At 26.2% G+C, this 23,156-nt stretch overlaps 2 protein-coding genes and 1 long non-coding RNA gene across 5 annotated transcripts; 1 reads left to right on the top strand and 2 right to left on the bottom strand.

Moving 5' to 3' along the window:
- Nucleotides 1–222: 222 nt before the first annotated feature.
- On the bottom strand, nt 223–1,345 carry LOC132930806 (uncharacterized). The gene is made up of 3 exons (XR_009662280.1): nt 1,211–1,345; nt 1,016–1,137; nt 223–941 (listed from the first exon to the last, which is right to left on the bottom strand). It is a non-coding gene; the product is annotated as an uncharacterized LOC132930806 (long non-coding RNA).
- Nucleotides 1,346–7,966: 6,621 nt separating this feature from the next.
- LOC132930715 (UDP-N-acetylhexosamine pyrophosphorylase) lies at nt 7,967–11,717 on the top strand. Its single transcript, XM_060996739.1, has 2 exons — nt 7,967–8,120; nt 8,188–11,717. The coding sequence occupies exon 2, from the start codon at nt 8,228–8,230 to the stop codon at nt 9,686–9,688; it is 1,461 nt and encodes a 486-aa protein (XP_060852722.1). The 5' UTR covers nt 7,967–8,120; nt 8,188–8,227; the 3' UTR covers nt 9,689–11,717.
- Nucleotides 11,718–12,498: 781 nt separating this feature from the next.
- On the bottom strand, nt 12,499–23,107 carry LOC132930712 (endoribonuclease Dcr-1). 3 transcript variants are annotated; one of them, XM_060996731.1, is made up of 21 exons: nt 22,996–23,107; nt 21,504–21,718; nt 21,295–21,436; nt 21,094–21,222; nt 20,086–20,958; nt 19,883–20,016; nt 19,565–19,796; nt 19,319–19,470; nt 18,640–18,781; nt 17,834–18,070; nt 17,583–17,762; nt 17,273–17,486; nt 17,039–17,211; nt 16,797–16,981; nt 16,486–16,739; nt 15,062–16,423; nt 14,688–15,005; nt 14,410–14,630; nt 13,852–14,017; nt 13,339–13,414; nt 12,499–12,864 (listed from the first exon to the last, which is right to left on the bottom strand). In XM_060996731.1, the coding sequence occupies exons 2-21, from the start codon at nt 21,677–21,679 to the stop codon at nt 12,708–12,710; spliced, it is 5,523 nt and encodes a 1,840-aa protein (XP_060852714.1). In that variant the 5' UTR covers nt 21,680–21,718; nt 22,996–23,107; the 3' UTR covers nt 12,499–12,707. The 3 variants fall into 3 exon arrangements, with proteins under 3 accessions (XP_060852714.1, XP_060852713.1, XP_060852712.1); XM_060996730.1 differs by having other exon boundaries at nt 22,798–23,066; XM_060996729.1 differs by having other exon boundaries at nt 22,802–23,066.
- Between the last annotated feature and the right edge of the window lie 49 nt (nt 23,108–23,156).

Below are 23,156 nucleotides of genomic sequence, written 5' to 3'. Positions count from 1 at the left end.
AGGTAAGTACATTAAAACCTAACCATTAACCTAACAGGGTGACTATACTTATTTACAAGCATTGTATGGCCACTTATTCCTTTAATGTTAAATTTATATTGGACTTATTTATAAGTTTATAATATTTCTCGTTTCTTGATATAAATAATTATTTAATTGGTATTTAATAAAAAAAATGTATGCAAGGTAACTATAAGATAAGAATAACAGTGTTAGGTAATTTTCCACACCACCTTTATTATTAAACGACGTACAATAACATTGTCCGTATTGTTTAATAACTTTATGAGGTATTACACGAGGCGCGTTTTTTTATTGTGGTGTCCCCAGTAGGCCTAATCCACATCGTAAGCGAGAACGCATTATATTCAGGGGCGTATTTAGGTAGGGGCTTTGGGTCCAGTTGTCCAGAACGGCGAATTTCGTACTTTATGAGTACTGGCGCAGTGACGTCAATAATTAATAATTTTCACAACAAATGTGTGCCATTGCCATAGAGGTATAAAATACTATACAGTATTTATATAACATGGTATTCTATGGTATTAACAGTTTCACCATTGCGCGGCGTAGAAGTTTTTTAATTTTTTTTTAATGGGGAGGGAGGCTGCAAAATATGTGTTGTTTATCATAAAATTCCTAAATACGCCACTGATCATATGAATGCATTCAAATAATAAAAAAAAATATACAATAACTTAAACTATGTGGATATTAATAATACTATATAATATAAAACGGGTAATGTGTATAATATATGTGTGTTGCCGGCCGGCGTAGTCAATGTGTTGGATGAGTGGATGAGAGATGAGCGCTAATGCGTAAAGGGGGGACAACTAAATTAAGTGATCTTCTTTTTGATGCTGCCAATCTTCCTCCGGGTTGAAACGAAGACGAGTGCCGACACATTTCCCATCAGCTTTCTGACAAATTCTTCTTCACTAATAAATATTATATAATTATATATAGTATACTGTACCTACTACGATTCTAAAAGTTATAATATAATACGAACAAATCCTTTGGGCAGTTGATTATCAGTTGAATTTCTTTTTGCTGCTGCTAGACGTCCTCCGTGTTGAAATACAGCCGAGTGCTGACACATTTTCCATCAGCTCAATGACAAATTCTTCTTCACTAATAAATATTATATATTTATATATAGTATACTGTACCTACTACGATTCTAAAAATTATAATATAATTATACAAACAAATCCTTTGGACAGTTGACATTAAGATGAGCTTCTTATTGATGCTGCCAATCTTCCTCCGGGTTGAAACGAAGCCGAGTGCTGACACATTTTCCAGCATGATCCAGCCAAATGTTCGGTTCCTATAAAACTTCAAATAATGTGCTGATTAAATGTAATTTAAATTTATAGTAAAATTTTAATGTTTAAGAAATCTATGTTAGTGTTCTTTTATTTTTGAGTTTAAATTAATTTGAAATTTTATATTCATAATTTATCAGTTAAAAATGTAAACATGAACTAAAAAGATTATAGTATATTGCAGTTTAACTTTCTGTTCGGTGGCCACCTTTTTAATTCCTCACTCTCTTTTATAAGAAAGTTAAACAGCACAATAACTATAAAAAAATATAAATTTAAACATACACAAAGACGAACTAGCTTTGTGATGAGAAAAAAAAATTGAAAAAATTGGTAATTTATCAACGTATTATTAAAATAAAAAGAACACCTACAACCGTAGTACAGTATATTATCTGAAAAAAAAACCATAAAAATTAAATATAATTTAAGTAAATATTCATAATATACTGTACTACTGTTCAAAAAATTATATTATTATAAACAAACACAGCCTTGCGACACTTATTTGTGTTATTCAGATGAGCTTCTTAATGATACTGCCAATCGTCCTCCGGGTTATAGCGTAATTATTTCAGTTTTTTTGTTTTTCCGATATTATGGCAAGATCTGAAATATTTTGTTTTATTTTACTATTTACCACCCAAAGTACCAAATTGATCCATATTTGCTACAAGATTTCATGACAAACAAAAAATAAACTACATAATTGTAAGATCATTATACATTTTCGCTACGTCCACGTCCAGGATCTAAGGTGTACTATTCTACTACTATTCTAATATAATATAATCGCTAATAATACAAATAATACATGGTTGTTATTTGATATTTCTCACAATTGTTGTCTACTATATAACTAATGAGTAAAATAAGTAGGCATTGTGTACTATTTTTTCATTGGACCCTGGAGAATAAAATATGCGTCTACATCAACTACATCGTCCGACTAGCGCGGATTGTTCATATAAATTTATATATGTATTTTATTTTAATTTTAAAAAATAATTTTAATCCCAAAAAAGAATAATAAAAAAAAACTTACTTAAGCGTCGACTGTTCCCGTGAAACCGAGTTGTGTCAATCGTCAGACTATACGTAGTAGTGCACCGCCGCTGAAGAAACTGCAAATTTTCTTCATATCGATCTTCATCGTGATTCTAAATGAGAATAAAAATTCATTTTTATGAAAATAAACAGAACGAAATGAAAATGAGAGTATCTGTCATGTACTTCAGTACTGTTCATTAAGACTATTATAGAAATGTTAATCGTCTTCGACAAATGTCATCGATTGTCGTATACCACAGATGACGAATATTATAATATGATAAATCTATGGTTTTTTTTTTATAGAACTCTTTGTGATATTATACGATCTATTTTTCTATTTTAGCTGTTTGACATATGAACGTAAAATTGAAACATTTAAACTATAGACCAAATCTTTATAGATATTGCAAAGTATTAATATTTTATTCTAATGAAAATGATTACAAATTATTTAATTTAATCTATAAAAATAGTGAACTAAACAAAAATAATTATATTATTATATATATCTAAAAAAAAAGAATTAAAATTTATGATTAATATCGTTATGTTTCTGAGTTATTATTTCTGCATACTTTTGGTTTTAATCACGCAGTGCTTTAACTTAATATTATGTAATTCTTACATGTAAACTTACATATATATATCTGAAGACACCTATCATAATAGAAACAAATTCATACATTTCCTTTATTATGGTTTCATGTAACAAATAGTACCTAGTGAATGCTTTGAAAATTCAATTTTCAGTACCATTTTACAAAATAATCAAAAATTACATTAAATTAAAGATAAAGAAGTAATTATATTACAGTGTTGCTTTATACATTAGTGATTAAGTTTATTACTGTAATTAGTGTGTGAAATTTGAATTTGAAAGAGACAGTCAGTCAACCTTCATTAATAAGTATAATTTTGATGTATTATGACTTATAATATTATATGTTCAATGTTGATTGATATTGTTAAGTATTTTATTTTTTTTTTTTTTTGTGTAAAGTTTGACAAGCTACATTTTTTCCGAAAACATTGCATTTATCATAATTATTATTATAATATTGTATAAATAATAAATATAATTTATACCGTATTATATTATTGTTATATACTTTTGAGTTAATAGGTAGGTACAACCCTTTCGTAAAATAATTTGAATAAATAATATCTTAAGATTAATCTATACGTATGTCAAAAATATCATTGTGTCCGTATAGTATAACAAGTAAAAAAAACTTTTATGTCCCTACAAATAATGTTTTAAATAATAACAAAATATCGTAAATATACATAATTTCAAAATATTTTGAAAAAATACTATTTGTAAGAAATACTCTCATAAGAATTTAATTAAAGTTTTAAGTATCTAAGATTATTCGTTTTTGAACTATAACAAAATATAAAAATTATTTGAGAAAAAATATTTATTTTTAGGGTGGGTGTATAATAAACATTTAATAAGTTAAAGGTATAATACTGCACTTCAAATAGTCATAAAATAATGTGACTTTCCAGTAAACATATTATTTTTGTTTTAGGTTAAAAAAAACTAATGAGAATTACTATATCAAATTTGTATATAAAAAGACAATATTATATATATAAATATCTGATGAAAAAATAATTTGAAAATTGTATAGATTTAGACAAAATTTGTCAAAATTATGATTTTAAACGTTTATAAAAATATAATATCGTGACTATACATTTTTTATTGCAGTAATTTAGTAACTGATGAGGAACATTGTATTAAATTTTAAATCATATTTGCTATCAATAATTTGTATCGGCTTAAAAAAAAAAAAATTAATTATTTAAAATTGTTAAAATGTTTTTATAATTATACAATGTATAGGAAATCATACTGTAGACAGTTGGTAAAATTTTCAACATTCTATGATTAGAATTTTTGAACTAAAACTTATTAAATTAATTAATTTTGTCGAAATTATACAAGTATATAGCGTAATGATTCCAGTTTTTCCGATATTATGACAAGATCTAAAAATTTTTATGTTATTTTACTATTAACCACCCAAAGTACTAAATATATCATATTTCCTACAAGAATTCATAACAGATAAAAAAAAAACTAAATAATTTTAAAATTAATATAGATTCATTGCTACGTCCAGGATCCAAGGTAATATTGACGAATTTATTTTATTCTTGGCTATTTTTTAACTTTAACCTTTTAGAACTCTCATGCCATATTCACAAATTAAAAACAGTTTGCGGACCAGACAAAAATAAAAATTTTATATTCTTAAATTATTTACTATAAAAAAAATATTATCTAGAACTTTAAAATAATAAAATATTAAAAAAAAGATTTCATCGTTTAAGAATTTAAAACGGGTCGTATACAATAACCCGCCGGTTGCCGGCTATTGGAAATAAAATATAGTTCTAAGTAATCGGGGTGGCAGCTTGTACAAGTCAATAAATATTTATTTAAAGTATAAAAACTAAATTTATTACTACCCTTAAATTATAGAAAAATTAACCTACGTAAGTATCCTTCGACGCTTTTCGACGAATTCAAGCTGTGCCATATTAAAATTCAAACGTGCACATCAGCCACCGAAGAAACAGCTAGCTCTTATTTCTTCATTCGTCTTCTTTGCGCTTCAGAATAAAATTATTGAAATTTTTTATGAAAATGAGAGCACTTGTCATGTACTGAAGGCTGTTGTTTGACGACTGTTCAATAAAATATTAGAATGGTTAATCGTCTCCTACAAATTACGACAATTGATGTTTGCCATGGATGACAAATATTATAATAATATGATAGATCATATGTTTTTTTTATAGAACTCTTTGTGATATTATAGGATTCATTTTTATATTTCAGCTGTCTTGCATACGAAACTTTTGGTATCTAATTAATTTCATACGTAAAACCATAATAATTGTATATCCTGAATTTTTTTTTAAATTATAATTTTATTATTTCAATAGTTGTTTGGTAAAATTTCTCACCAACAAATAAGACCATCTTCGACCAGCATAATTTTACATTGTACACAATGTATTAATGCATTATACATTGAAAATTGAATTCAAATTGTACAAATTCGTTATAGTGACATACTTAGCCTAGTCTACATGTTGTATTTTAGTCACCTACTATAGTAGCTATACAGCAGTTTACGGGTTGGCTGTACTAAATGATTAATAATTTTAAAAATATTTAAAAGTTGAATCATTCAATTAATATTACATACTAAATAGTTTATAGATTATGATCTACGTATAGTAAAGAAGGACAAAATCAATACAATTAATTTCTAAGTACAAGTAGTTATTCACATTCGACTCGTTATATACACATGTGACTATATCATTTCCGTTTCGGTACCGTCCTGTTATGGAATAATACATACCTACTCATACTATTTATATAGGTTCTAATGTTAATATGTTCAGATAATTTGCGATATTATTAATATATATATATATATAATAAATGCATCTATTTATGGTATTATGCTATTGTTATTTTATCCTATAAGTGTATAGTCAAAATATTTTGAAAATTATAATATGTATAAGATATGCAAACATTAACATTTGGTGAAATTTTCAAATAACTACAGTTATTCGTTTTTAAATTACTACAAAAAAACAAAAATCGGTTGAGCAGAAATAGTTATCACAGAAATATGAAATGAATATCTAATAATGTCATAAAAATTCAAAATTCAGACAATTATAAAAAAATATTAATGCGTCTTTTCAGAAAACTTTTATTTTTGTTAGGGATAAAAAAAACTTATATTAGTAAAGTACTCGGCCAGTTAAAAATGAAAAATGCTATTCATACAATTAATATAAATATAAATTATTATATAAAATGGGTCCGGTAATATATTAATATGACGATTATGTATTTTTGGTCTCACGTATTTTATGCATCGTATGTTCGGGAATAAAATATGCATACGTATACGTCACCCGGCGTGTAGCAGATTGTCCGGTGCAATAAGTATGTATTTATTTTATGTCTAAAAAAGTAAATTAAAGCTCTAAAAGTATAGAAAATCAAACTCACGTAAACATCGATTTTTTTTGTGAAACTTAGTTGTGTCATATTTGATGTCCACATGTTCAGTAACCACATCGCCGACGCAGGAACACCTTTCCTCGTACGTCTTTACCACGTTTCGAATTGCAGATATTGAGATATTTCATAAAAATAAGTTGAACAGAACGGCATATGCGTGTAAAATGTTATATATATTAAAGTACGGTTTAACGATTTGTACGTCTATTTTTTTCTCCGTTAAAATTATTATAACCGTCAATCGTCTCCGACGAATAGCGAAGATTGATGATTACCATAGATAATAGATTAATATGATAGATCCAATATATCCATAGATTATATACTGTATTATAATATTGTAATATTATTATTAGCCAGACATTTAAATTTATTCGGGAGTCTGCCGTTCGAGAGACTCAATTGTGTACTTATACAAATTTTATATGCACGACAAGGCGGAGGGCGGGGTAGATTGTATATATGTTGTTTAGGACATTGAGACTAGACTCATTCAAAGTTTCTGCCATTGGCATCGCATAAATTAGTAATTAGTTGTTGTTATCGATATTTTTCGCCCGTATTATTATTGAATGACACTCGTCTTCTCATTATTAATGTAATAATATTATAATATTATCAATAATCAATATTAATATCGAAAACCATCATAATTATTTTCCAAATAGACAAAAATATTAAATTATAGGTACTACAATTTTCTTCAAACTTTTTTATTGCTTTACTACCTTTTTTTATGGTGAGTCCGCCATCTCAAAGACCCATGACGAGCCGCCACTGTTGGTGTTAATAAATTTATGGCATAAACAGCTTAAAACTAATCTACATAATATTTTGAATACTTCTCTGTTATAGTGTTAAATAATAATACACGAATTGGTGTCTTTAAATAATATTTTTGTAATAACTTAAAACAAAATAGATAATTATACCTATATAATCGTTATTTTTCGTTAAAATATACAGTTTTGTCAATATTCAAATTTGGTATTTGTATTAACAGTAGCGCCGAACACGGGTATGAACTGGGGAAAATTCCCCAGAAATATTTATGGGTGGGTGGGTCGTGGGTGATAATCAAAAATAGTTTGTTATGCAGTATCTTGTATGTATATAGTTAGAAATAAATATAGTACCATTCGAACGTAACTAACTAAACATTTTTTTAGTAGGTGGGTCTAACACCAGCATTTTTTTCCCCTAACATGAAATATAGATCGGCGCCACTGAACTTACGACTAACCTCTGAGACTGGGAGTGAGAATATGAATAAAGTTAAAACTTTTGTAGTAAAATCCTTATGATTATTTTAATCCCCCGCCAATTAGATCCTCATGCGTCATTTTAATCTCGCGTCAATTGGATCCTCTTGCGTCAGTTAGTCTCCGGGATCTAGCTGTCGAGGGATCTATGTGACCGTTCACCTGTTTATCATAGTATAAATAATTAAATATCCTTGACATATGATGTAGTATCTTTGATTACGTTTTTATCAGTTGACCGCCATAAAATCTTATTATATAAAAGTGAAAAGTGGAAGATTTAAGCTCAACGTGTCTTGCAGTGGCCACTCCGGCCACTGTCCACCTGGCACTCCGGCAGTTGGCGCTTAGCAGTTGGCAGTTTGGCACATCCAAAGTTGCATTGTATTTAGTATTTACCAGTATGTAAGTTGTTAGATACCATACACTAGTACATTTTTAGTTATTAATTATTGTTCTGTAAATGTTATAGATATATTTATATTATTGTTTTTACTTACCAATTGTTGATAATGTCTGACTTTGATTCTGTAATAACATTGCTTAAAAAATATGATCAAGAACATATTTTTAAATTTTGGAACAAACTCGATGAAAAAGAAAAAGCCTTTCTGTTGGAAGACGTCTGTGAACTGAACATTCCTGAAGTTGTTGAAATGTTTAAAAATACTGTAGAAAATATGAATGTCAATCAACAAAAATTGGATAATAGAATGAGCCCTATACCCGCTGAACTTTATGGTGCTGTGAACCGCAGTCCAAAAGAACTTTTGACTAAATATGAGCAGATTGGACTTGAGCAGATATCCCAAGGTAAAGTCGGAGTGTTGTTAATGGCTGGAGGGCAAGGTACAAGGCTTGGAGTTAACTACCCTAAAGGTATGTATGACGTCGGTTTACCATCTCATAAATCGTTATTCCGTATTCAAGGAGAACGTATTCGCTGTCTGATTAGGCTAGCAAATAAAAATTTTGGAAGCAGTAAAGGTTTACCTTGGTTTATAATGACTAGTGAACACACTATGGAACCTACTAAGAAATACTTTAAGGAAAATAATTATTTTGGCCTAGATGAAAAAAAAGTTATATTTTTTGAACAATATATGTTGCCAGCATTTACATTTGATGGGAAAATTATTATGGAAGGTATAAATAAAATTTCTAAATCTCCAGATGGTAATGGTGGTATATATAAAGCTTTACGTGATCGTAATATACTGGATGAAATTAATAGGCTAGGTGTTGAATACCTCCATGCTCATAGTGTAGATAATATATTAGTTAAAGTAGCAGATCCAATATTTATTGGGTATTGCATAACAAAGAATGCTGAATGTGGGGCAAAAGTTGTTGAAAAAGCATATCCCTCTGAGCCACTAGGTGTTGTATGTGAGGTTGACGGAAAATTTCAAGTTGTTGAGTATAGTGAAATCACTGAAAATACAGCTGAAAAAAGAAATCCAGATGGCCGCTTAACTTTTAGTGCTGGTAATATTTGTAACCATTTTTTTACAACAGATTTTTTAAATGATGTTGCTTACAAATATAATAGTAAATTAAAATTGCATGTTGCTAAAAAAAAAATACCTTATATAAATGATGATGGCACTGTATGCAAACCTGAAGAACCAAATGGTATCAAAATGGAGAAATTTATTTTCGATGTTTTTGAATTTTGTAATCGTCTTGCTGTTTGGGAAGTAGAAAGAGATGAAGAATTTAGTGCTTTAAAGAATGCAGATGTGCCTAATGGCAAAGATAACCCTAAAACTGCTCGCTTGGATGTCTTTTCACTTCATAGAAAATTTGTTGAAAAATCTGGAGGAAAATTTAAAACAGAAAACATTGAATGTGAGATTTCACCTCTTTTATCTTATGCTGGTGAAAATCTTAAGCTCTTAGTTGATGGTAAAATGTTTGATTCTGTATTAGAATTAAAATCTGTTGAAGAAGTATCTAATAATAAAAATTAAATTTTTGTTTTATTTGTACCGTATGACAACTATAGTGGATATTCCTAATTAAATGTACTTTGTTATGAATTTCAAAGATTAGGTATCAATTTTCTAAATTTATGATTGAAAATGATTTTTTAAATATCTAACAAAGTGTTTTATACAAAAATTGCCTACATTTTATAATTTGTTTTAAGTTATATAAGTTTTCATATTAATAATTATCATTATATTGTGATAAAAATGTTAAATACTCTTTATTATATTAATATATTCATTAATTCTTGTATTTATGAACTGTTTTTGTATTGTTAAATTACTAAAATTATATATGATTTTTTGAATTGCATAATATATTTTTTAACATTTTAATATTAAAAACAATTGTACATTAGTTATGAGTTTGTACTTAACAATTTTAATACTTTCAATACTTTTTTACTTTATAAATATTTTATCTATAACCTAGATTATTGTTACTTTATTATATTATTAGTGTATAGATTTTTTTATATTTACAAATAATATTGTTATGTAACCCTGACGGAAAGTGCAATTGGTTAAATTTTAAAATATATACTACTTGTTATTTTAACAGGACTACCTTTGTAACCAATAGACTAACCAATACAAATATTGTACATAATACAAAATATTTGTTAAAACTTAAGTGTATAATACACTTATTGTAGAGTGATCAGAAATGAAAACTAGCTCACATCAAATGACTTTTAATTTAGTTAAATTTTAAAATAATTGTTTCAACCCCTCAAACCCCTAAAGAAAAGTAAAAGTAAAAAAACTTTTATAAATTGAAGAAATATTTAATTTCTTTAAATTGTATTAAGTAATTTGTGTAGAATTATGTAAAGTATTTTACATAATAACTGTCATATCAAACCTAGAAAGTTTGGTATAAAACTTGTTTTACTCTAAATTACTTTCTATATTATCACAGTAAATATTTTAACATTTAATCTAAAGAATGAATAATTTATACATACTATAATTTTGATAATTATTACATACAATTTTTTTATTCAAATGATGAACTGCCTAATCAGTACCCAAGCCTAATAATCTAATATAACTTATGAGTTATGATTATTTCCTTCTTTGTTATTACAATATTTATGTTGTCTATTTAATTACTCAACTGAATAGAGTTATTAATAAATACTAAAGAAGATAATGTATTAAAGTTAACTAATAGACTCTTGATTATTCAATTAACTTATTAATGTACAAACTAAAAGGTTGGCAAAAAAAAAAAATTATAAATTTATTGAGTAATAAATAATAATTATCCATATTATTTTCTTCATTTTTCTTAAATGACCAATGTTAGTTTATAACTTATCATAACAAATTTAATATAATTAAGATTTGTGTTAAGCATGTAAAATTTTAAATTAAATTAATTTTAATTAAAACAGAAACTATGCCTTGATGCCCTAAAACCAATAATATATTATTTACCTTTCACTACACAATTTAAGTGAATGTATACCTATAAATTTAAAGGTTAACTTTTACTTTTAATATCATTTTTAACATAAACGAAAGTAGGTAACTGCTCTATAGTATTAGTTGAATATATCTTGTAGTTAAGTAAGTCACTATAATATATATCAAGGGTGGCAAACCTTTTGAACACATGGTCCCAAAAATTACCTTTTTTTTCAAGCTTGCCATGAAAAATATTATATATATATATATATTCAATATTGTAAAAAAAATTATTGTAATTTTATTGTATGATTAATGTATTAATATAAAAAAAGTGGGCAAGTGGGTATCGCTCTGCTGTATAGTAGGGATGGAGAGTAGGTCACTGGTCACTATAATGGATGTGTTAAATTTGAATGCAATGACGGATATCATTGCATACGAAGAACGAGTCTGAACGGAGATGATTTATCAGTCAATGATAATTAGTTGAATATATTATATTATTACCTATATTTAAATTGTAATATATCGTTACTTTACGCGATTTCGTAAAAAAATTAAATTTCATACGCTTATAAAATGTTTTCTATATTGACACTGGAATTTTTTTTTACAGTTACTTGAAAAACTTATGGATACCCTTGTATTGAATTTTTGAACCTTAAGTATAAATCACAAAAATTTTATGAATTTTTAACTTCAAAATTCCTTGCAAATTTTTGTGATTTTGATATATTTCGTAAACATTTGAACTTTAAATGTTTATAAACAAAAATTGTGACAAACGATTTTTTATTACAATAAGTACAACTTATAATAAACCTTGTATTAAATTTTAAAGACTTTTTGGATAGCCAAATTTTTTTATCAGTATTTTAAGAAAAAAAACTTAGAAAAGTCAAAAATTTCAATTGTCTATAAGTAGCTTAAAAAAGGTCAAACTCATACCACTCCACTCCGCTTGTCAAAACTTTAAAGAAGTATAACTCATAAACTACTCGCCCTAAATTCGATTTTTATGTATCAAAATAGACAATTATTCTGCTTTGGAATATGAAATTAAAACTCTATGTTGTGATTCAAAAAAATATAAGGATAAAAAATATTTAAAATATAACTTTTTAATAAAAACATTGATTTTTTAACAACTTGAAACTATGTAAAAAAATGTTTTCAAAAACATGAATACTTTTTGAAATAATGAGTGGTTCATGATAAAAAAATCACCCCGTATATAGTAAAAATATTTTAATTTTTTGTTGCGTGCCATGGATTTGCCATCCCTGATATATATGTTTTTTTGGATTCAATAAATAAGTACATTAATTGCAATTATCAGAATCAAAAATATTAAATAAAAAAAAAGGAAAAATAAATTATCAATAAAAAATAATTTTATATTTTAATATGACAAATTTAATACTTTTATTGAATAAAAATGTAAGTATTTTAAATAAAATTAATTATACAATAATTAATAATCTAAAGTAGTAACTTTAATTAATTCTAAAATAAATTCCATACTTCAACATAAATCACTTAATGTACTTGTTTCCAATTAATACTGTATAATAAAGACTATAATTTATTTCTTTATCTTTTTCTTTAAATGCTTTAAGGCACATTTGGCTGCTGTGCATTTAGCAATTCTATAATTCCGACCAATACCTTTAAATTCTCCTTTGCCAAATATTTCAACTATAACTCTGACTCGTCGACCATCTGCCAATTTTTCAGGTTTACTAAAAATGATAGAAAAAATAATTAAACTTTTATTGCACATCTCCAAATATTTTTACGTTTAACACAGTTAGACTCTAAGTTAAAAATAAGTAACAATAATAATGATTCTATTACATTAATACTTCTAAGTCAAAAAAATAAAATGATTACTACTTTATGGTAAAAGTATATTTACTAAAAACAAAATTCAACTAAATATAACAGAATCTTATTTATGATATTTTATAAAAGTACTAAAAATAGAAAATTCCATAAACGAGTAAAAAAAAAAAAAAAATGGGCACTAATACTAATAAAATTAAATTTCATTGAAAAAATATAATGAGTTGACCCAAATTTCAGTCATCCACATATTATTTGATTGAAACAAATGATCTAAATGAGGCATAACCTGTATATTATACACAGCAAACTTATCACCTGTTTCTACCAAAAGACAATTTTTTCATAATATATTTTTAAAAGTTACTTACCTAAATTTAGCAGTTTCTGGTTCTAATTCTAGAAGCTCTCTGATAGGAGATTTTGGTACGTTTTTACTAAATTGCTCTGAAACATAAAAATGTTCCAAGTATTTATTTATAATACTTACCTACTAAAAATATATAATAAATAATAATACATTTTTGTGTATTAGTATATATGTGTGGATAATATATTCTGTAATAAGTATTTATTGCATTTTGACATTCATATGTCATGAGATCACAAATTTATTTTTTTTAGGCAGTTTTGGTATAATAACTTAATATGTCTATCTTAGGGAATCAATTTTATAATATTTAAGTATTGATTTGTATTATTTTATAAATTTGTTAGAATACTTTATAGTAATACATGTTTTACAGCTAAGATAACTTTGTGTATAAAAAATTATTTAAAAAATACTAAAACATTCAAATTGTTTTAAACAAATATATGATTTTAAAGCAATTACTTTAAAATAATTATATTATTAAAGTACATATAATATTATATAATCTTACCCATTTCATTTTCCATTATTTTATGATAAACTTTCCACACTGTATCTAATGACATATTACTATCTAAATAAATTGCTCCGGCAACTGATTCAAAAACATCACCAAGTGCTTTTGGAACCTCAACATCTTCAGCTTCTTCACAATCATCTTCTCCCAAGAAATAAAACTATAAAATATTTTAAAGGTTTAGAAATTATATGATAATGATGTAATGGAATGTTGGAAACTAGCACTCAAAATTAAGTAAATTTAGCATTCATTTTTTAAGAGTAATGATTTTGGGTGTTTATTTTTTAGTATTTATAAAAACTATATTTGAAATTGATAGAATATAATATTAGCAACATTCTATAAAAATGTTATAGTCTTAATAATTAAACTGCAAATACTATTTTAAAATGTACATGTAGTTTAAACTTAAAATAATTTCTTCAAAATAACATATTACCATACTCTACCAATTATGTATCTATAGATATTATACTTTTTTAAGTTTTAGAAGCACAACTTTTACCCATAAATATAAAAAGAAAATATGTTTGAATAATGATTAGATACCTCTTCATCAATAGTATGACCATTCTCTTCTTGTATGGTTACAAATCTACAAATAACTTCAGACAAACCCGGAGATAAATGTTTAAAATACTTATGAAAACCATTTCTAACAGCTAAGGATGCAAAAATTGTATTATTGACTAGTGCTGAACGAAGATCTGTCAAAGCTCCAGGTGAATGTTGTCTTTTGTCTTCATATAAATGTCGCGTAATTAAATAATCTAAAATTTTAATTTTAATTTAGATTTATTACAATTATTATATTTTTATTTGCTTACCTAAAACTGCATCACCCAGAAACTCTAATCGTTGGTAACAATCAGTTAAACGATTGGGATGATAAGAAGCATGAGTCATTGCTTGTAATAGATAACTACGATCTTGAAAACGGTATCCTAAATGCTGTTCAAAAGATTCAAATCCATTCATTAACTTCGCTAATTCACCTTCAGGATCATGAACATTACGTAAAAGTGGAGAAGATGGTGGTTTGAGGTAACCTAATTTTGAATTGTCTAGTGAAGGTAATACTCTTATTCCTAGCCAAGACATAAATAATAATGCTCCACGAGCTCCACAAGATATCAAATAAGCGCCTGCAAAAAAAATATTTTAGGAAAAAGTTGTTGATTAGTAATTAAATCTACAATACCAATTAAAGCTTCTACGCAGTCAGCAATACTTTTATCGGGAATACTATGTTGAGTAACAAGGTTGTAAGGCACAAACAAAGGAGTATTTTCTAAGTCGTCATTTGAGAAGCCCACTTTGAACTGTTGGATAACTTCTTCAATTTCTTTATCTGTAGGATCCTTAAATGTGGGAAGTGTTATCATATTCCACAATGAAGTTGGTATACTAGCATTAATAAGAGCTTTTTCTAATTTATGCGGGACAAAGTAACAGGGTGGTAGCCAATTATCATGAGGTTCAAATTTTGTAGATATCATACGTTCGCCAAACATTTTTAATTTACCTAGACGATACAAATTCAAATTACTGACTTGTTTTGATCTAAGATGGCTCAGTTTTCCTTCGTGAACATTATCATGAGTACAGTATAAGTAAGCAGTAATGGCATATTTTAAAAACGAATCTCCGATTGTTTCCAAACGTTCCAAATTAATTCCATCATTTGCATTTGACATAGTTAATGCTTGTAGTAAAACACTAGGACTTGGTCCTGGATGATTGTTTAAGTCTGGCTGAAAGTCAAAACTAAATGTTTCATTTTGTATATCAACTTTATTGATATTATCAATTGCTTTATTGTTTAAGTGTACTCCATTTTTAATACATATTTTATCTTTAGGCACAAATGAAGTGTTATTTGATAAAATATTAATGTCTGGAAGTCCATAACCAGTGTCTGAATTTAATTCCCATGGTAATTTTAATAAAGATGAGCTATCAATATTAGTACTACTTTTTACTTCTCGATTTATAATAATTTCATCATCTTTTTTGTAAAATAAATTTGTAATTTGTTTATCTATTTCATTAGAATGATAGTTAGGTACAAAGTGACAATTCTCATTCCAAATCCATGAATTTTCATTTGTTTCATTGTTTTTGAAAAAAAATAATTTATTTGTTTTGGAATCATTTTCATCCACAGCTTCAGCTAAATAAGTATTTTTAAATTCTATGCGCAAGCCATTCGAATGTAATCCATCAACTTGAATTTCATCATCTGAATCAGTATCACTAAATGTGCTTGATTCATTATCACTTTGAACTGTCCAACTAGTTGGAGACGAATACCTTACATTTGTTGTATTATCAATATTATTCATTGCAAAGTCAGCCATGTCATTAGACCATGTTCCTATATCCATCCAATTAGGGTCATTTGATTTATCTATATTTTCTTCATTTATTTCTTCAACTACAAAATGTTTAACAATTTCAACTGGTTCCACAATTTTTACTACACTATTTTCTTTTTGTTCTTTTCTTTTTATTAATACATCTTTCATGGTCCAACCAAAATCTAAAGGCTCCCAGATGTGATCTATGACATTTAAAAAAATAATTAGTACAGAGAAAATATCTACTATTTTTATAATCTTATACCAAAACTTAAGTTAAGTGATCCTAAAGATATATCCTTGGCAACAATAGTACGAATCTCATCAGCTAACAATAGAGCATTAATACGGTATAATATACATGGTAAAGAAACAGCTTTACGCCACATTGATGCTGGAAATAAATGTACATTACAAAGTTCTGGAACAAGAATTTGTTTTTGACTTAAATTATCTCGTTTAGCTCTTTTAGTCGCATCACTACTTGTAGGTAAAATTACACCTTTACGATTCATGTACCTGAAAACATTAAAAATATAAAAAAAAATGTTTAATATTTTACATATACTAGCAAACCTTGGTGTTAGAAAATTTAATCTTGCTGAAGTATGGTCCACATCTAAAAGAGGTTGTTCAAGATTTTGGATTTTTAAATTATATTTAAGATTGTAGTAATCTTCAAATGTTTTATAGTTTTCTATAGAACCAGGGAATGGTGATTTTGGATTTAGATGTGTACAAATCTCTGCTACATAGAAATACTAAACAGAAGTATAATATAAATTAATGTTAAATTATTCAATTTTTTTTTATAATACCTGAGGTTGTTCTTGGTTTCTGTACCAAGGTGTAACAACAGCATCTTTTAATACTTCAATATCAGGTTGAAAATTTATTCTATCTTCATTAGTTATAATACTTAGTTTATTATCTTTACATTTATGCATATTATCTAAGAAATTCCAATCAATATCTATTGATCCACTTGCATCTAAAATATATCAAACACATTTTATGTATTTTTTCACCATAAATAGTTTGATTTTTACAACCTCTTAAAGTTGGCACAATATAATAACAATTGTGAGTAGTAGTTGGATCAAATGCCACATGACATTTCTGCAAACGTAGTACATTGGTGAATGTATAATTTAAAAATGTGGCTATATCATTCAATTGATGTTGCGTTAGCAACATGTTTGTTTTAATTGGCTTTAGACTGACATATACTTCACCACATCGAGTATATATAGGAAATGGTGGAATCTAAATAATAATTCAATTTCCAAGTTAAAACTTATAATACAATCTAATATAGGTGTAGACTGTATATTATAGTTTTGTTTAAAAATATTTACTTACACTTGGAATATGTTTTGTTGTAAGTACACCAAAACCATGAACAGATTCTTCAGGTGGATGAATTCTTCGACCTCTAGTATTTTGTTCTTCTGGCACAGGGCAATTCATATTTAATAATATAGCATACAAATGACAAGGCTTCCCTTCAACTGGTCTACAATCATTCAATGCCTCAGCAATCTAACAACAATTTTATAATTATTTAGAAATTATTTTAAAGCAAAATTAAATATTTAAAATATTAATTATACTCTTTTATAGTAGTATTGGCGGCGTTTATTTGTTCCCGGTCTAGGCTCTTCAGTGTCCCAAGGTATTAAGGAATCTTCAGCATCTGGCAGTACTTCATCAGCATTGAACAAAGCATGGAATGATTCTTTTGTAATAGGTTGAAGAGTATCATCTAGTTCACCGTGAGAATGTAATTGTCTACACACTTCTAATGCAGCTATTCTTTTTGCTAAAATTTCACATGGCATTGGATGACCCTTTCAAAAAAAGTAAAAGATGAATATTAAATAAAATTATACTATAATCATTTTAATCATTTTATTACATTAATCAGGAATGAAAATATTAACAATCTTAATAAATAATTCACTAAAAAATTGTATATTAAATAAAATGAATACCTACGATTTAACAATAATAATGTACAAACAACTAACCGTTAACACATATTGTATGACAATATATTTAAGATATACCATTTTTCATTATACTAGGTATAAAATATCTGTCATTACTCTATGCTAGTAGCATGGCTACCTGTTGATACTATATGAGCACAAAATTCATACTTTAATCTACTTTAGTCATTAATAAATAAAAGTAACACACTTAAAAATAATTAACAACTATAAAATTACTTTTCTTTAACTTTAATATCAAAAATCAACTTAAAAGCTATACGGAGACAATATTATTTAAGTTGAGGCAGGTGCTTTACTTAAAGTCCATTATCCCTGATTTCAACAAGCTTTTAAGACTTTCTCGAATACTCAATAAGCCAAGCTAATTCTTTTTAATACATAAATAACACCACATTACTACTTACATGTATATCATGTTTAATTGGTGAATTGATTGGAAGTCGAATACTACAGACAAACATTGGTTGATTCTCATATATTACTGATTGTATCTTCCAAATTGGAGATAATTTGGTAAATGTATCACTAGGTAGTTTTGCACAGTACCTAAGGTAATAAATATATTATAGTCACAAATATTACATTTAACCATTTCAAGAGCATTGGAATATATAATATAAATAATAATTAATATTCATTAAAGTAGCAACTTTCTGCTTAAAATTAATTTATTCTTAGAATACCTAAAAGTATTTAAGATATATTTAAAATTAAAATAATATTTTTTTTCTTTAATTAACAGTTTAGATTCTTGTAAAAATAGAAATTTTTTCAATGGAACTAGTAATAGTAAGTGATTTTTTTAAATAAAATCCACCAAATATTAAAAACAGCCCCTACAGCCAAGTTAAATCTGTTATGAATGGATTATTATTTTATATAAATCATAACATATTAATATATAATATATTTACAATAGATATTTTAATCAATTAAATATATTCCAAATCTACAATTATCAAATTACATTTGAGTTTATCTGTAAGGTATATCTATTGGTAAAACATACTTAGAACTTATAAGTAATATTACTAGTTATACATACAAATATAATATTATGAAAAATATATAATGAATTATAACCTGTTTACAAGACCAATGGCTGATACCATATCCACAAATGCTGAATCTTCCTTTTTTCCTGGTTTGAATGGTGTAACACACCAATTATATCTATCGGCATAGATTTCGTTTTCCATGTTAATATCTTTTAAAGCACAATGACTTAATAACATCTAGCAAAAAATAATTCAAAATTGTATAAACTATATGATCATAAGATAATATATAATATAATATGTAGAAATATTATTTAAAATCAATGTTTACCTTGTTAATGTCTTTATAAAGTTTTAAACAAGATAAAATACTTGAAGTAGCATTTTCATCAAACATTAAAATATGATGAGCATCTAATGTTTTTGCCCTACTTTTAGATCTTAAATAGGATTTATATGAGAGTGGTATATTATAATTAATTACTAAATTACAACGGGGTAAATCAATTCCTGCTTCTAATACTTTAGTTCCAATAAGTACATTACATTCTCTTTGTCGAAACCTGAAACAATCATTATGATATTGAGTCCTCGATCAGATACAATATATTGAAAAATAATTTTTTATTTAAAATTTATATAACGGTACCTTCTTAAAGTTTCTTCTTGCTTTTTATGTTCAATTTCAAATTCTTTAGGTTCAGTTATTGGGTCTGCTTCTTTATCTACTGTGTATTGAGGTTGGATCCAACCAAAATCTTCTTTATTACTGTTTTTCAAATCCTAAATAAGATAAAAAATTATTATGAATATGATAAATTTATTTTATTTTTTTTTACTGTAAATACTTACTAAAAATAAATAGTACAAAATAGAAGCTGTCATTTTGTTGTTTACAAGAACTATAGCACAAACAGTCTCTTCGTATTGATCTCTTGATCGTCCTTGTTTTCTATGAGTTCCATATCTTCTAGCTAATTTCCAATTACGTCTTACTGATTTAGATTTTAAGGTCCTATCTTTTTTTTCTTTTTGATCATTACACACTTCAACATTGTTATTATCTGCTTTAAAAGATTTTGGTTTATATTGTTTAAGAATATTAATAATTCGTAGCACACGAGGAGAACTAAATTTAAGAATTTTATCAATATTACTATAATTATAGAAAATATCATCAAACGTTGCTCTTATTTGAATCAATAATGTAGAAACAATACACAGCAAGATATAGTGTCTTTCATATTTTGTTTTAACTTTTAATTTTTCTACCATGTATAGAAGTGTCAAAGCAGCTTTATCTGCACAATATGGACCCATTGTTTTTAAAACATCCAAAAAATCAGCTATCATTTGTAAGGGTTCATTTTTAGGGTGAGTTATTTGTTTTAATTCTTCACCATATTCTTCATCGTCTTCATATATGATAGCAGGCTCAAAGTTATGGTCATTTAAAAATTCGGTTAAACTTTGTACCATAGATTTTATTGTAGTATTGATAACATCTTCCGTTTGAACAGCACATTCAATGAGAACTTCTTTAGGTTTACAACAGTGGCGTAAAATAGAAACAATATCGCTGGCAGTCTCGATAGATGAAAACAATTTATTCGATATAAATTTAATTTTATCTTCAATGAAGAATGGATCAGAATCAAATTCAAATAATGGATGAACAATCCCTAAAATTCTACATTCACTATTTGCCTTGATAAAGTTACAAATCTAAAAAATAAAATTATACATAAATATTATTTTTATGTTATTTTAAAGTAAAACCATATGTTAATCATTTACTACTGATGTCTGTTGTATAAAATTTGTAATGGTTTAAAATAATTTATAAAAATTAAAAAATACCTTAAAATAAGTACTATTTTTCACAGTTATTTTCTGGCAGTTATTGAATATAGCTAAGTTCAGCTGATCGAAATCTATATAATTTTTTTCAAACATTTCTAAGCATTGGTTTTCAGTAACAACAATTACCTGAAAGAAAAACCCAAATCAAAATATTAAAAAAACATTTGAAGGAAAAAAAGAATTATAATTTATACAAACTTCGTAGTTATTAAAATTCAAATGATTGAATGATTTAATCAATAACGGTTTTAAATCAGTCAAATGCCGGATAGAAAACATGTATTGATCAATTTCTGTTTCTTCTAAAATTAGTAAAGTCCATTTTTTTTTTTCAAATTTCCTATAGAAAATTAACACATTTATCACTACATTTTTGTTATTACAAATTGTAAATTTTGTTGACTAACCTGTGAATTTTAAAGGCAAGTTCTCGAATGAGATTCAAAATAACAAATACTTTATTTGTTATACCTCCTAATGAAATAATTACATTTTTGTTTTTAGCTGAACTTAGAACTTCAACTAGGTATTCTTGAGGAGTGAAAGTTTTAGTATGTATATTGTCACCAAATGTTAACGCCATTAAATTTAATTGAAAATTTATCTTGATAGAAATAACTTCCTAAATGAATAACAAAATTAAATTCTAAATATCCTTGAATAACAAATATGTTTAATATCTAGTTTAGTTATCATTGTTCATCTGCACAATCAATCTTGAAGAAGCTCTTTGTAACCTCCAGCTTACCAATTTGACTTTCCCCCTTTAGATTTAATACATATTAATACTTTTCTTCTTTCCTCCACTTGCTTGGCTATAAGGTGTATCTCTTTTGAAGAAAAATCATCTCCTAAGCTCTTGATCCCTTCATTTCCTTTTCTCTTTAATAGTATATATTACAAAGCCAGATAGTCTTTAATAAATACTTTCATTATTTTTGTTTTTTCTACTATACTAATTTATTGTTAATTACATTGCCAATAATAAATACCAGCACAACATTATTGTTGTCATATTAACATAGTGCGCTAGTAAAAAATTCTTATTTAGTTCTCCATTTTCCATTTTATATTATAAAATATTTATTTCAACAAGTTATGAATATAACTTGTGTACCTATATAGTTGGTTATACTCTGCTTTTAAGTAATGGCAATTTAAAATTAGCCAATTTATCAGTTAGCATTGTATTATTGTTTAATCATTCCAAACTCCCTGCAGTTTGGTTACATTTGATATTTATGGGTCAATGAAAAAAAATGTTGGTACATTTTTCGAACACTTTTATTTTTAGCCAAACACGTATTTAGATAAAATTTAATTTTCTTATAGACAACAATAATATTATTTAATAAGAAGAAGACTGGAAATTTTTGATTTCACAATAATTTTTAAAATGTAAATGAATTTTAAATTTTCTTGAAAAATACTGATTTCATAATAAAATTATTTTATAACAATTAATATTAGCACATCTATAAGACTATATAAACACATCTACCTACTTCTATATATTACTTATAACTTAAAAGTTATAGAAACTAAAAGTATATATATTTACATATTTATATAATAACAAACAACAGTTATATTTTATCAAAATAATAATTTATTAATTCAAGTAAAAGAGTTTTAACTTAAAAAAAATAATGATATTAAAAATTATTAATTCATTTTTACTTAAATAACAAATTAATATACCTACAAATTGCCAGTGACGAATAAAATCTCTCCTGAATACAAATAAATTCAAAGTCTAAAATATTATTATTAACTTCAATATTTAAACTAAATTAAGATCGTTTTACATATTATTAATAATAGTTATTCATTTGTTATTATTTAAAGATCATTAAATTCTACAAACTAAATACATTGCAACTTTAAGTAGTGTCGTACTTTCGTGACGACCGCAGTCGTAGTGTAGACAGTAGAATGGTAGACTTCGAAGGAGTTGAGATTGCGACTTATATAGTTATATAAGATGCCCGTTCTGTAGTTCTGCACTTGGTTTATTTGTTTATTTCAGTGAGATAAAATCATACGATAACAGAATATAG

The sequence above is a fragment of the Rhopalosiphum padi genome, chromosome 4 (genome assembly GCF_020882245.1).
Source record: "Rhopalosiphum padi isolate XX-2018 chromosome 4, ASM2088224v1, whole genome shotgun sequence".
In the NCBI taxonomy this organism is placed as follows: domain Eukaryota; kingdom Metazoa; phylum Arthropoda; class Insecta; order Hemiptera; family Aphididae; genus Rhopalosiphum; species Rhopalosiphum padi.
Note: the sequence above shows the minus strand (reverse complement) of the source record. Positions and strands in the feature narration are given on the sequence as shown.